The sequence below is a fragment of the Falco peregrinus genome, chromosome 3 (assembly GCF_023634155.1).
Source record: "Falco peregrinus isolate bFalPer1 chromosome 3, bFalPer1.pri, whole genome shotgun sequence".
NCBI lineage: Eukaryota > Metazoa > Chordata > Aves > Falconiformes > Falconidae > Falco > Falco peregrinus.
Window position 1 is genome coordinate 106,910,769 of NC_073723.1, and position 15,780 is coordinate 106,926,548.

The 15,780-nt window shown below is 52.6% G+C and overlaps 1 protein-coding gene across 2 annotated transcripts in view; it reads right to left on the reverse strand.

The window, feature by feature from the left end:
- Window positions 1–15,780, reverse strand: part of TP73 (tumor protein p73) — a 31,614-nt gene that overhangs the window by 10,898 nt on the left and 4,936 nt on the right. For both annotated transcript variants that reach the window (XM_055799545.1, XM_055799546.1), the window contains exon 4: window positions 10,524–10,769. In XM_055799545.1, the coding sequence (XP_055655520.1) occupies window positions 10,524–10,769 (246 nt within the window). The remainder of the gene's footprint in view (window positions 1–10,523; window positions 10,770–15,780) is intronic.

Sequence of the window (15,780 nt, forward strand, 5' to 3'; positions counted from 1 at the left end):
CCACCTTTCATGGAAATCCCCAAATTTTGCAGCGATACCTGATGACACTGCCCACGCCTCGGCTTTACAGCCAGGTTAGCTTCCTGGGCGCGATCCCGGCAGCGATTGTGCCTAGGCTGGAAGCGCAGGCTCTGCTCAGCGCCCAGTCGCTCCCTCCTGCCCGGCTGGGAGGGGAGACTCGTGCGGCCGTGGCCCACGTAACCTACTCGCCCACAGTGCGATGGGGGTTTCACGCCCTCATTTTAGGAGACAACATGGCAAAACAAGGGTTAGTTGGAGGGGGGCTCTTCCTTGCCAGGTGTTAAAATACTGACAACTCCTGTCAAAGGATCCTTTCATGTAGACATTCCCGGGCAGTCCTCAACATGCCTGGGAAATATAACTGCTCTGGAAGAGTAGAGGTGCATTATGGCAAGTTCTTTGGTAACAAATTCTCTCATTATACCATGTTATGACATGGATAAATCTCTGTTAAATAGCAGAGCGATTGCCCCGCAGGGAGAAAGGCTGCCGCTCAACACAGGCATGCCTCCACTGATAACCTTATCATGTCTTAACAGCTCCAGGATTGCCTTCAAAGATCCTTCCACAATAACAAACTATTCTTTTAAGGAACTCCATGCTGATAACTCTGGGCAAGAACAGTCAGGGCTGTGCCCTGTGCGGCCGCACTCCCGGCTCCTCACAGCTGTACCTCCAGCTGCTGCTAAGGCAAAGTGCGCCTGGTCTCGCAGACCTGGCCTGTTGATGGCCACGGGGTGAATGAGCATTAAGGTTTGGGGATCCCCAGAGGCTCCATGTCCCCAGCCATGTTTGAAGCCAGGAAGGGCCCTTGGCTGTACCCTCTCTATAGGGGACAGCAAAATGCACGTCTTGCTCAGGGGAAGAGCACGCCTCTGCTCCTATGTGGTTATCTGTATTTGCTAATAATCAATCAGACCTGCATCTCTGCGCAGGGCTGCACTATGTAATCTGAGTTACTGGTGCTTTACAAGCTGCAGCTGAAATGTGCACACCCGGCTCGCAGGGAGCACAAAGGCACCGCGCTTTCCTCAAGCACAAGACGAGACAGTTGCAAAGTGGAACCCGGGAGATCGAAATGCCAGTATTTAATCCCATCGGCTAGTGCAGCCGCTTCGCTGCTTGGTACTACTTCTTTTGCCACGGCCATGGTTCTGCCAGCTATCCTAGCGCTGAACCTCAGGCTGGTCACTCATACCCTTCCCGTTCTGCAGCATTTGGACAAGCTGACCTCGTGAAACCAGCCACACGTGGCAGCGGGGTCACAGCCAGCACTCACATCACTCACACTGCTGCCAGCTCGCTGCCACTCCCGGGCACGGGAACAACATTTTGGGACACCTGAATGCCTTCCCAGCACTGGTGCATCAGCACGGCCTGAGCTCAGCCCCAAGATTTCTTTCACACCTCCAGAAGAGCTTGGGTAAGTTCTACCCCTGGGCACCTCCTGCCTTTATTCTCAGTCCCTGCTCTACCCTTTGGACTGTTCATGTCCAAAGTTACGTTATTACTAAGGTCATCTCTGTTCACAGAAAAAGCCAGAGTGTCTGTTATTGCATGTTTGCGGTGCACAACAGGTTCGCATGTTAGTGTGGCTCGTGGGTGCTGGTTTGGTTTAAACAGCAGTAACAGCACTGAGCGATCTGCCTGAAGCGTATGTAAACTTGCAGAAGGTATATTCCTCTGGGTTTTTTCTGTAGTCCTGCTGATTTCAATGTCTGCCCTCATCTGCTGGGCTGAAAGTATAATGTTACCTCCATTGCCATCCCTTCCCTGCTACTGTGATCTGTCCTGCAAAGCAAGTCCAGGGCACTAGGAACAACTGGAAAAGCTGGATTGTTTAAATACCAGTGGTATATCAGCATGAACCTCTGTTTCTCTAGGGACTTGGTACCCCAATATGTCTTGAGATGGGGTTCCTTTCACTTCCATGTTCAAAACACAGCTACTTCTTGGGCAAGATGGAGACTCTGCTGCACCAGTGCCGAACATAATGGGAAATAAGCACAGCAGGGTGACAGAGCCCCGCGGTGCAATTGGCTGCTGCAGGGCTTTACCAAGGTTACCTTGGTACTGCTGCCACTGCATCCAAGGAAATGTTTTGCACATCACCAGATCCAAATGAGCTAACGCCCCGCAATGATTCACAGTGACCGATACAGCTGCAGCTGTGAAGTAGCATTAAATTAGGTCTCAGCATCCACTGCTGCCCACCCTGAGCAAGTACCCAGGACCCACTCTGGAAGAGGCCACCACGCTGCTCAGACCCTTAGCTACTGCTCCAGCACAGGAAACCAGAGTAGGGAGAGGTGTTTTTCCCTATGGATGCTGACAGCCTCATACAAAAAAAGAACCAGAATCTTCAGCATGGAAAGATCTATGGGCAAAGTCCATGTGTCCTAGCCCTCCCTGGGCAGCAGAACCGCTAGGAGGATGTGTCCCAACAGATTCGAAGCTGATAAAATCTTATTTATCTTCAACTGTTGACACTGAAGCGTCTAGACTTGCCTGCTTTGGGAGGGCTGCAGCCAAGTCCTCCTTTCCCTCTTGAAGGAAATGATTTGCTCAACAATTACTTTTTCCACAAATCCTCCCCCCCCCCTCCTCCCTACCAGCCGCCTCCTCCTCCTTTTCTACATTCCAGTCTCCTCATTAGCTCTACTCAAGACGTGTCCAGGACTGCAGTCAATGGATCCCAATAAAGCCACTAGCCTGGCAAGAGAGAGAGAAGAAAAGTGCTGCCTCCGGCTGCTAATTTCCTTGCACTCCCCAGCAAGCAGCTGCGGAGCTGCATCCTGGGACAGGTTCAGACAGATCGCAGAGGAGAGGTGATAATAACGTGTCTGTCATCTTACTCAGACATGTAGCATCTTGCAAACCGCAAATACCGTTAACCGGCTTGGACGAATCTGTTACGACAGATCCTGGAAGACATACCGACCACAGAGCTAGGGTTTTTTTCTTTCTAATTTTTTAATAACCATATTTTTAATCACTGGCCTATACAACTTCTCATCGAGCTGCAAATTCCTCCCCAAAAGCTACTTTGTTGCTCATTTACTCTGAGCTGGTTTCAAATATGTCTGGTGCATCACTGATGCCTGAGGGGAGAGCATCTGCTGGTGCCCAAGCCCCACGGGCAGGCTGGGCAGCAGAGACACTGCCTGGGGATGGCTCTCAGGGATGCCCCAACACCTGCCTCCCCATGCCTGCAGCCCCTGCACCACACTGGTGACACATCAGGCTGACAGAGCCCAGGACTCGGGGGTTCTCACGGTGCCTGGCAGAGCGCCCCATGCAGAGCCCTGCATGCCATGCCCCCAGCCCCACTGCCACCAGCGCTGGACCACCGGTGACATCCAGGGCTGGGGCTGTCCCCACAGCAGAACCAGCACAGACAGGCTGTGCACGCTACAGCCTACATTCTTCTACCTTTATTATCATGCCATTACTGCTAATTAAAATCCCTTGGTTAACCCCCAAAGGAGTCCTCTCCCTTCCTTCCCTAGTGTGCACATCCTTAAAATAACTGCCAACCAGGATGACAGCCTCTCGTAGTCACTGCTCAACCAGCCAGCGCTGGCACACTCTGGGTTGCTTTAACCTCTTCTAGTAAGTCTGACTCCTGTATGTCTGGATACTTGGGTCCCCTGACCAAGCTGGTGCTGGAGTTCCCTCTCATCCAAAAAGGAAGTTGAAAATCCAGCAAAACAGTTATTTCATTCTGCATTATCAAAACTGGATAAGGGGAGCAAGCTGGGAGGGGAGGAAGGAAGAGACTGGGTTTGGCTTGGGAATTGCTGCTGGAAACGAAATGCAAAAAGCCACAGCAGCAAGTCCTGGACTCTGGGGGGAGACCACTGCCCCTCGCAGCATCCCTGGCAGGCTGTGCCAAGCAGCAGGGAGCTGCTTCTCCTGCTTTGTGACAGCCACTGCCTGGAGTGGGCACAGGGAGAGAACGTGGTTCACCCAGGGCACACCCAGCATCCATCCCCCTCCTCTTTAAAGTGCTGGAGGTCAGGGCTCCCCAGAACGCTTCCAAGCTGTGGTTCTCGTGGTGTGGGATGCAATCCCAGGTGGTAAATCCCCACTTCCAGCGGTGCGGCAGCAGGCCCTGCATCCAGTCCCGAGGGACTTGGCTGGGGCACCTGTGGTGGGGAGCACCGCTGGCTGACCCACCAGGATGCTGCCGTCGGGCTGCCTTGGGGCTCTGCTGGAGCCACCACTCGAGCTCACTGCTGAGCCAGAGCATGGACGTGTGTTTCCTCCTGCAGCCTTTATTGTCTCTGTTCCTTCAGCAGGTCCCTCCATCCCCACGTCCTCTGCATGCTTCAGACCCAAATGCAGAGCAGCTGATCGGAGCAGCCTCATTCCCCGGCGCATCCTCTCCCACCTCTCTCCAGCCTCTCCTGCAGGAGAGTGTTGCCTTCCTGCTGGAGCAGCAGTTGCCAGTAAGTCGTTCCCTTGACCTGTGCATACCATACACGTTCGAGATAGTGGAGCTGATAGCGGGATCATGTTGGAACATCGCACACCGAATTCCTTTGCCTTTTTTCTTAATTCCATTGTGTCTGGAGCTCCTGGAGCCTCATCCACGCCCTGCGAAAGCTGGTGGAAAGCCTCCAGTGGGCTGGTTTCAATGGGCTTTGGAGCAGGCTGATGCTGAGGTTGCTTTTCTACTTCTGGCGTGCCAAAATATCCACACTCTTCTGCCCAGCTACTCGGGTAAAAACAAAGATGTTTGTGGCTCAGAGGTAGAGCGTACTGAGCTGTGCGTGCTCCCTACTCATCTGCAGGCCATTGCTGTTGGACAGGTACCTCCCTAAAATATGGTAAAGTGCCAGAGAAAGTTTGAAGAGGGGGCTCATTTTCTATACATGCTCCTGAAGGTTTTTCCCTCCTCTTTACAACTGCCTCTACCCCACACAGCTTCAGACAGTGACCAGCAAGGGAGAACCTACCTCCTGCCACACCAAGGATTTCCATCCTCCTCATTCAGTTAGCATCAGACAAACCATTTCAGCTTCTCCAGTGCCCACTCTCCAGCTCTGAAAGCTACAGAGCAACTGGAACAACGCAGCAGTCTCCCACTGGCCAAGCACTGGGATGCAGACCAGTTTGCTGTAGGTGACTGCTGGACAGCTGTCCATCATAGCAGGAGCACCTCACCTTGGCTTTGAGCCTCTCCAGCCTTTCCATTGCAGGCTGTTTGCTCCCCAAAGCAGCAAGCAAGGCCCTGGACATGGGCAGGGGGCCCCCTGTGCCCACAACTGAGTTAGGGGTCCCCCTGTCCACTTAGCTCTGAGGTTTGTCCATCTTCCCCCACTGCCAGGGGCTCCGTGTGAGCCCAGGCAGCTGCACTGTGCTGGGGGCTCGAGCCCCCATGTCCTTTTGCAGCCAGGCTGCGGGAGGCCAAAGACCCTATTAACGCTTCTTCTGGCTCTGGTGCACGTGACAGCATTTTAGAGGGGAGGGAGCACCGATCTGCCACAAACCCGACTTGAGAAAAATACTAATTATCTATCAGTTACCAGCTGGCTAGCGTGGCGAGGGGCTGCCTGTGAGAAAACAGTCGAGATCGGCTCACGGCTCTAGCATGTATGGGCAGCTCCAGGGAACCCAGAGTCCTGATAGCTTCCAACAAACAGGCAGGCTGCTGGCATGCCCTGTCTTGCAGCGCCGCAGCTCCTGGTCCTCCTCCCAGCCCCATCGAAGCAACCTACCAGAGGGGGGCTTAGAACCTACAGGGAAAACCTTATTTTCAGCATCTGGCCATTGCTCTCTGCTGATAAGAAGGCCATTACAAATGAGAAGGGAGGTGGTGGCAGCCTGGAGGGCTTCCCGCAGCACAAACCAGTGCAGCTGCTTTGGTTCAGGGTTTGGGGCAACATGCGGTGCTCAGAGCCCAGCCCAGGAGTCGGGACATGCAGCGGCACCCACCCGCTGCTCAGCACCCCTCTGCAAGGACAGACCTGGCTCTGGGAACGCCAGCCCCAAACCCCTGTCCCAGGTCTTCGCTTCTTCTCCATTCACCCATTTAATAAATTTAGGTTTGGCATTTTAAGGCTAGAGAGAACAGGTGATGATCCTCTGGTTTGATTCCCTACGCTGCTGGCTTAAGACCCCTGCCTGCTTGTTCTGTTTTGAGCCCATGGTGTGTGCTTGAAGTGCAGCTTATCTTTTGAGAGATATGCAGACTCTTCATTTGAATACTTCAGGAGTTGGAGTATTCACCACATTCCTTGGTAAATTGTTCCTATGGTTAATTATCCTCACTGTTAAAAAATTTCCACCTTGTTTCTAGTCTGAGTTTGCCTGGCTTCAGCTTCCAAGCACTGGATCTCATTATGTCTTTTTCTGTTAGATTAAAGAGCTGTCTGCTATCAGAAACCATCTCTTGTGCAGACTGCGATCAAGCCATCCTTACTCTTCTCGTGGAGACCTTTTAGGCAGAACATTTCTCTGGTATCACCCTAGAAGGCATCTGTTCCAGATCTTTCATCTTCTTTGGATCTCCCTCCCAAACCTTTTCTGTTTTGTCAACAGAGGGTTTGAAGTGTGGACATGAGAACTGTGTGTGCACATGAGGGCAGCGGGCTCGGTGCTGCCTTGCTCCCCCTGCTCGGGAGATGCTTGCCTGCCCAGCCCCTGTGGAGTAAGCCACCCTGCCGTGCAGACAGCTCATCTCCAAACTGTCTTTGGCCAGGAGCCCTGGGCTCTGTAGGAGCCTCCTTTGCTAAGCACAGAAGGATGGATAACACTGCATTTCCCAGAGGAATAGCCAGAGGGATTCAGTCAAAACCCTTCAAAAACAGGAGTCTATTGGGCTACACACATCCATCAACCAAAGCGTATGATTGTATCAGAAAACCTATACCAAATCATTTGACAAGGTGACTTGCATTGAACTATTTGGTTTGGCATTGCCTATGCACCAGCTGTCCCTTCCTCCTTGGCTGCATTCCCCATGATCCAACCTCAGATTGCAGGAGGCCTCTGGAGCTGCTGGTCTGGCAGAGCCTTCCTCCAGGGTGGAGGAATCTCCGCTACTCCAAAACACTGCCTGGCAAGGCAGCTCTGCTGAATTCATGGTCCTGGCATAATATATTTAGTGCAGTTAATCTTAAAGTATTGGAAAGCCATGAGGCTACTCTAGCTGTGGATGAAATAGGCCGTGTTGTTTCTTTCAAAGTGCTGAATCAAACCATTGTATCCTTCAGCACACTGAGATGGTCAAGTCAGCCACCCTTGGCTGGACCATCACCACACTGTCCCCAGCCCTACCGACTGTACATTTAACTTTCCTTCCCAAGTGCCTGCCCTTCCCAATGGCTTTCCTAGTCTTACTTGTACGCTGTTATATATGCATTCACGGCTTCTGTAGGAATCTCACTGTGTACATACATCATTCTTTGTATGTTAACTGACTCGCAACACATAACATATCGTAACATATCGGGTTTTGCTGAATTCCTTTCCCCGTTTAACCAGGACAGACTTTCAAGTGCAGCAGTGGCCATACAGAGCACAAGGCAAGCAGGAGGAAGGCAGCAGCCCCGTCTTTCAGCACAAAACGTGCAGCTGCGTGGCTGTGACAGCCATCAGTCAGGAGGACATGGAGCAAAACTGACTGTCGCCACAGCAGGACCATTCTTCATGTGGCAACCTTGGCAAGCTGGACAGTCTGCACCCACATCTGCACTCCTGCAGAAATTACTATTTCAAATGAAACATCCTCTGCGCTCTCCAGGGTGCAAGATGCTGCTGACCCACTTCTGCTCTCCGTGAGGCTCAGCTTCAGCGCAGTGAAATGTGGGCTGGCTGGTGCTAGTCCTGCAGCCAGCCTGCTTTTGGGGGATGCACAATCAGCTCAGCATCACCGTTTGGAGGTCCGCACATCTCACTGACTGCCTTGCCAAGTACTAAAGCCAGTTCAGGCATTTAACTCCTCCACTCTGGACCACTTCCCAGCAGGCCCCCCCCTTGCAACCGCGCACTCAGCAGCCTCAGCTCCCAGCCATGGCTGGCAGGCGCATCCTCCGCAGGTGCTTACAGCTGCCCGTGGCACATTCGCTGGGCATCTCTGGTGTCCAGCTGCTCCCCTAAGGCTGGGTGGGCTCGCACAGCATCGATGTGGCACTGGCTGCTCTGATGTACAAAGGAGACCTTAACACAAAGGCTTGAGAAAAAAAAGCAATCCTGTCCTGATTAGCACTGCTCCCAGCAGGACACAACAGCTACGGTCAGCACGGGGTGATGCCAAGACAGTCTGGGCTCAGTTTAGTTAGGAAAGATGTAGAAAGATCCCAGATGGCTGGGATGGTGCTAGCAAGGGAAGGGGGCTGTCACAGGCTCCCTTGCCACGGGAACTGCCTCAGGGAGCCTCTTGCTGCTCCCTCTGCTCTTCTGAGAACAATCAGTCAAAAAGACCCTAACAGCTTTTTCCATTTACTCCCTGCAGCTGCAAGATGCATCATCTGGGATGAGGGAAGGGTATTTCCTTACTGCTAATTAAAGTGAGCACAGAGCGGATCTTTAGTAGGTGCTCTCGACATCTTTTGACATGCCTGTGCACACCCTGTCCACAGTGCTGTCCGAGGGTGTCCTGCAGCACCCAGTCCAGCCCTGCCCACAGCTGTGTCTGCTCCATCCCAAAGCCATCTCCCCAGCACTGCTAGCTGGGAACAGTGGTGAGTGAGCATCAGACACCTTCCAGTCCTCCTTCCTCCATGCCGTGACAGTTGGGACAAGACACCCTGCATCACTGTGGGTTAGATTTCCATTTGGATGCTTCTGTGCCTCAGGAATACCTCCTTTCCCTGTGCCGGTCCTATGCAGCTTTACTTTTACCTAGTGTGACTTTTTCCCTAGTAGGGATAGGATGGGGCTGCAGTCACATCCTACCCTGAGGACCTGCAGTTTATTCAATATCTAATGAAACGCATCGTTTAACAACATCTTGCAAGGAAAGACAGTGGAAAAGAGTGAAGGCTGAACTGCTCCTATGAGGGCAAGTCAATTTAATCACGGTGCTGGTCCCAAGCCCCTGCTCAGTGCAACTTAGCAGTGAAGCCGTGAAGCTCCAGCAACCGGACACAGGGAAGCTGCTCTGCTGCCCCAGCCATGAATTTGGCTGCATTCAAACATCAGCTCACTGCCAGCTTGCTGCTGGTTTGCCCACTCTGCCCACCTGCTGGTTTTTGCAGGAGACAGACGCAGCGATGTGGCAGCTGCCATAGCCCACCCCCTCCCACAACGCACCGGCAGCAGCCTGGCATAGCCCACCAGCAGCAGCGAGCGGAGCAGCACCCACTGGCTGCAGCCCGGGGTCTGCCTGCACAGAAGCATCTGAGGATGCTTTCTGTCTACCATGGGAAGGACTGTCTTGGCAATTAAACACATCAGCTTCCAAAAATAAAAGTCATTATCACACCTTGGGCTGATATATCGCTCCTGGTCTGCTCTGCCCATTTCATGATAATGTCAAACAGCAGCACCGGAGGAAACCCTGCTGCTCCCTCGTTGTGTCAGTTGTCTCATCCCAGCCTTTCTGCTCTGCTAACACTTCCCAGAAGAGAAAACCTGCCTGCCCAAGACATGCTGGTGAGCGGCTCTCCCAGGCACCCAGGGAGGCATCCGCTGCAGAAATATCTCCCACACCAGCCACAAGTGCCATTTTTTCTTAAAAACAGGGACAGTGTTACACTAAGCCGGGAGCCAGGATGTGAATTTAGGTCCTTTTGCCACAAGAAGCAAAGAAGCCCTTGTATGCTTTGCCCTCTTCCTGGGTCCCTGATCTGTGGAGGACGACTCTGCCGGGCTGCAGCCGTGTGGTCAGACCACCAGTGGCCCAGCCCTGCATCTCCACTCCCGAGGACCAGGCTGCTGCACCCACATCACAACCGGCATGATGCCATGCAGTGATCCCTCTGTGATTAAGAACCTACTCTGTTATTTTGCTGTGGCTTCTAGAGATTAAGTTACTCTTCCGATACAAGAGGAAAAAGGATTGTAAATGACAAGAATTTAGGGCAAAGCCGAGAACGGTCCCAGTAGATGTGAGCAAAGGTCTGTCTCGCCTGCTGCCTCTCCTCTGACAGCAGTCACTGGCAAATGCATAGGGAAGCACCACGAGAACAAGGCAGGTACTTCCCCAGGACATTTCTCCAGCTTTGCAGTTCTCGGGGACATTTACCCTCAGTTTAAGGAATTGCTGTGAGAGATGTTCCATTCAAACCACTGTGCTTAACGGCCCTTTTGGAGAAAATCCCTGCCAAGCAAGCACTGATGTTTCCCGCATGTTTTGTTTTCCAGGGCCACCTGTGCAGGCGCAGTCCCTGTGGGACGGTGGCTGCACCCTGCAGCCACCCCGTGCAAGCGTACCCTCTGCATCCCGCTGCAAGCACCACCAAGATATTCGGGTGTTTGCAGCCAGCCAGCTGAAAACGCTGTCGGCAGTAGCAAGCATCTCTCTAGCGAAGCCAAGAAGACATGCAACTTACTGTCCAGGTGGCTGACTTGGCGGTGCTGGATTGCTGGAAGGTCACCTCAAAGTGGTGGGGACCAGGGTAGTCAGTGTTGGAGGGAATGACGGGAGCTGGGGACATGGCGTCGAAGGTAGAGCTGGGCTGCGAGTAGGGCGAATGCGTTGGGACATTGGAGGTATGCTCGGAGCTGTAGGGACTGGTGGAGGCTGCTCTGCTGCCGATGCTCTGATCCATGCTGTTGTTCAGCAAATTGAACTGGGACTGGAGGAAGGGAAAAGGGGAGGAGGGAAAAAAGAAAACACCAGCCAGTTTAGAGACATGGAAACCTCAGCCACACTTCTCCAGGGCTCCAGGTGTCCTGTTACAGCCTCCTTAAAGGGCCAGCATGCGGGAAAGCCAGCCAAAGAGCTGGTCTGGGTCGCTTGGGTTTTTGAACAGGTCACCACTTGTGCGAGGGATAAACTCAAAACACTTAAATCATCCCCTTCTATCCACTCCGTCCTTGCTGGAGGCAGCGAGGTGCCAAGATACCCAGATTTCTAATGCACCTGCCTATGCAAAGCCACTCTTTTGCCAGCGGGACACTGGGCAGGGATTTTCCAGGACTCGCTCAGGTGTGGGAGATGCCTCGCTGCAGGGTGGGGAGCAGCAGCCCCAATCCTGCGTGCAGGGCTCTGCTCGATGGTGGCCCTTCCAGCAGCTGGAGCATCAAGGCTTGGTGAAGCTGCCCTAGCACTCAGCACCAGTGCGAGAGCGACCACCAGCCCACTGACGATGGTGTCACTCCCATTGCCACAGCGTTACTGAATGTCCGACCCGTTTGCCAGATGGTCCCCCACATGCGTTCACTTGTCACAAAGGTACGCAGGCACACCACTTCTCTCAGAAGAGCCAGCTCTGAATGGTGGTTTGTGTAATTCGTTTCCTAGCCGGGGTGTTTGCTTTCAGTGGCTTTCCCTGATGCAGCTCTAATTTGGGGAAAACCTCAAACCTACAAAGTGTGTAGCTGCAGCACTTTCTGCAGCACTGCAGAAAGGTCACAGAGCAAATGTACCTATTCAAGCATGTACTGGCTCTTATTCCAGACATGCTGGACCAAATCCTGACTTTTTGTATTTTCTTTTTCTTATTCCTCTTCTGAACAATTACTGTCAGATACTTCCAGTAAGAGCTGGCAGCTATTTTACCTGCAGGCATAGCCTAAGCAAAGCTACGTTCTCAAAAGCTGCATGGCTAAAGCAGCCTTCATCTTTCATCTGAAAATCAGACAAAAAAAAATATCATTTTTTCTATAGTAGAGAAATAAACAAATATTTTTTTTAAAAAAAACCATTCAAACATAACTGTTTCTCAAAGCAAACAGAATGTCTTTTCCCCCAGAAATCCGCAGCTCCCAAATTGCTCAAGGGTTGCTCCCTGACGTTTGCAAGCCAGCAGCATCATGGCAGTGCCAAAGGCGGGTGCTGCTGGTGGCTGCCTGGGCTCTGCTCGTGACCACACACAGTGGCCATTGCATTGCCAGTTGCTGTCCCAATTCCCCACAGCACCCAACACTGGAGGAGGACTGGGGCCACCCGCCTGCACCCCACCTTCACCCAGCTGCAGCCACTGTGTCCCCCTGCACCCTGGCGGGGACTGTCCCTCCAGCCACCAGCACAGTTGGGGCAGCTCTGGGCAACTGAGAGCTGCAGGAAGCCTTCTGCTCCGAAGGGCTGTGAGGCTCACAGCTTAGGAATCAGGGGACGTGTTTTAACTTGGGATCCCAACCTCACCCAAACATCTACGATGTATAATGGTTTAAAGGCAATCATCCTTCTCCAGGAAAGTTCTCCTGTTGTCTGCATCTCTCGCAAGGTCGTTGGAGCCTGTGACTAACTGGAGGAATGCTGAACAAGATCTGGCTTGCTATTACACATACAGCCATTTTCTCCCCTAAAATATGTGCACAAACCCCTCTATTCCTTCTTGCTGCTCTATAAATAGCCCAGCTGAAGACAAACCACCCTCATTCAAGCTTTCCACAATCCCAGGCTTCACCTGGAGAAAAAGTTATGAGAAACTTTAGCAAAACAAGCGTTAAAAAGGCACGTGGAAAGCCCTTGCAGTCCAGCCAGCAAGCCAGTGGGGACTGCAGGGCTGGGCAGCCTTGGAGGTGGGTGACACTGGCTGGAAGCCATGCGGCAGAAGTCACCCTCAAAAAGAAAAGCTCAAGCTTCAACCAGGACAGCAGCAAGGGGAAAAGGGATTGCTGCTCCAAATAATCCACAAGTATCATGACTGAACTGGTTTGTTCTCTTGGGACAACGGAAGGGCCCCAGGGAACAGGCTGCACACACGCACGGAGCACAGCCACGTGCCTTTTTTAGGAATGAATGGAGAGTAAATGCTCTGCACCTGATGAGTAAACAGGCCATCTTCAGCACTACCCCTGCACACATGTACGTGTGTACTCAGGCTGGACCACCCAGCAGAACACGGTGCGTGTGCTGCCATGGTTGCTCATCTCCTGCCGAAATGGGAAATAACCGGGAAGCCTTTCCCCTCCCGGCAATATCTGTTGCTCTGGAGCTGCAGGGCAGGCTAGGGGTGAGGTGGCTCTTGGAAGTAGCTGAAAAAAAATCCGCAAAAGTTGTCCCCACACGATTTTGTGCATTTTTGGAGCTTAGAGCCAGGGGTGTGAGCAGCTGAAACCTGCAGCTGTACATCTTAATGGGCAGGTAAATTGGGATCAACCCAGTGAGAAAAGCATCCTGACCTCCACACAGAAGAAAGCCTTCCCTTGGGAAAAACGGTCACCGCTTTGCACATGAAGGAGATCCGAGACCCAGAGCACCACCTCCGCAAGCCGGGCTGGCCACCCCGAGCTGGGATCCCCTGCCAGCACAAAGCTACAGGCAGTGCCCGAGTACTGGGGCTTTGGAAATCTGCTGGCAGAGATTCGCAAAGTCAGGTGCAGGGGGAAAAAAGACCAACTTGTTTTTTAAAATTGAGTAAATTTTGGAAACATTCCTTTAAAAGACAAATTGAAGGCATGAGTGTTTATGTGTGTATGTGTGTCAACAAACCCAACGCAGGGCTTGTGTGTCTGTGTCTGTAAAAATATATATACGCACATATGTTTATCCACACACATAGATAAATATTCACATGACTGCAGAAACACATAGATAAATATTCACATGACTGCAGAAACGACCTCCCAAGTAACAGCACTACAACACAAAATGAAGCCGGTACATATATGCTTTGTACCAACACACCTAAGACAAAAAAGAGGAATGAAGTAATTTCTAGTCAGGAAGTGCAACACCACACCTTTCTATCTCTAACTGTATCTACCTTTTCTTAATGCCAGAGAGCAGACACAAACCCCTTTTGACTAAGAAAGCAACCTCAGCGCTTGAGGACAAGGCTGAAAATGTATCACCTGCAGCACAGGTACCGTTTCAGCCACTCTACCCTCCCTGAGACTTTGAGACCTTAAACCAGGGAAGGAAAGCCTGCCTGGGGCTCAGGTGCATGTCATGAACTCGGCTGAGGAGGTTCCCAGTGGAAGGCAAACTGGTGCTGGTGGTGCCCCGCACCACAGGGCGTTCCTCGGATGGATGCTCCAGCTAACACCGCTCCTGTCTGCACATACATGGGTGAGGGAGCCTGCACCCCTTCGCACCAAAGCTTTAAATCACACCTTGGGCTCTGCAAGCATCAGATCAGGCAAAGCAAGAGAGGAATGCCGACCGAGCCGCCAAGGCTGCAGCATCCCACACTGGCACAGCTTATCCTGCATGACTGGGGCTGGAGCTGCCACAGCTCCCCTGTGCAGCCACAGGACAGGGAAAGGCTTACACCACAAGCCCCTGGTGCATCCCAGGCAGCAGCAGGCACGAAAGCTCAGCAGACAGAGCCGGAGCACGTGCCCAGCTGCTGCCTCCGCAGCGGAGGCCGATTTCAAATAAAAGCAGGAAGGCAAACCCCATTAATAACAAGTAGCACCTACCGTGGTATAATGCTGCATCGGGTCACTAATGTACAGCATTTTAGTTGTCTCGGGATTCACAGAGCGCTGGGAAGCGTCCCACCACGGCAGTCATGGGGTCGGGGCGGCGGTGGGGATGGCCAGGCTAGGAAGGCAGGTGGAACAAGGGAGCGCGGGAGCAGGGCTGGGGCGGGCAGCGCCAGGGATGCTGCGCTGGCCACCCGTGTGCTGTTGTGTGTTGGCTTTTTTGCTTTTTTCATCTCCCTTAGTTCTGTCAACTAGCTGCATCCAACAACAAAACGGGGCCCACCCCTTCTGTCCCTCATGACTATTCATTAAAGCACAGGGCAGGCCCCAGCTTGCCCAGTGATGGACTAGGCGATACCAACCATTCCCACTGCAGGGAGAGAGGGGGTCCAGCTCCATCATCAAACCCAGCCAGACTCCACTCCACAAAGCTACTTGCAGCTGCACTGGGCTGGAAACCCATTTGGCTGGCACCCTTTACCAGCAGACCGAGGTGGCTGTGCTTGCATCGACTGGGTGATGCAGTGACTCTGAGATAGCTCCGTATCTCAGAGATATGGCGTTATCCCTATCTAGATGGGTAGATATGGGTAGGTGTGGATGGACGGATGGATATCTAGGTGCTAGATAGGGATAGATCGGGATAGATGGCCAGGCAGATGTCTAGATGGACAGATATGGATAGATATCTAGATGGACAGATACAGGTACATGGATAGATAGATATCTGGAGTGACCAGGCTGATTTCCTTCTGACTCAAGGCAGATGGGGGAATGGTGCTTCCTTCAGCCAGACCCCACTGTGCGGGGCTCCATACTGAAGCAGATAAGCAGTTCAAAGAGTGATGTGGCACATTTTGAATGGCAAAACCAGCATGCATCACCCACTGCCCAGCAGTGGCCTGCACATGCACACCCATGCACAAGAAGGTCTGTGATGGTGTCGTATGGAAAGCCTGAAGCACTGCACAAACTACCAGTCCTAAAGTTGTCATCTCTAAGCAAAAAGGGTGGCTGAGGAATTGTTCGCATCTAATTACAGCAACTCCTCCCACGAGACCCTGAAGCAAGCTGTAGGAGCAACACAGTGCCCATGCAATGCTGAGGGGGAGCATCATGCCTGGCTGGAGGGCAGGTCACAGAGCATTTTGATGGTCTGCTCACAGCCACCGAGCATCTGCACCGGTGCATCTGCTGGGTGCCACAACACCTGCTGCTTCCCACACATCCGCTCCAGTACTGCTGAGCACCATGAGCAGCAGGCATCAC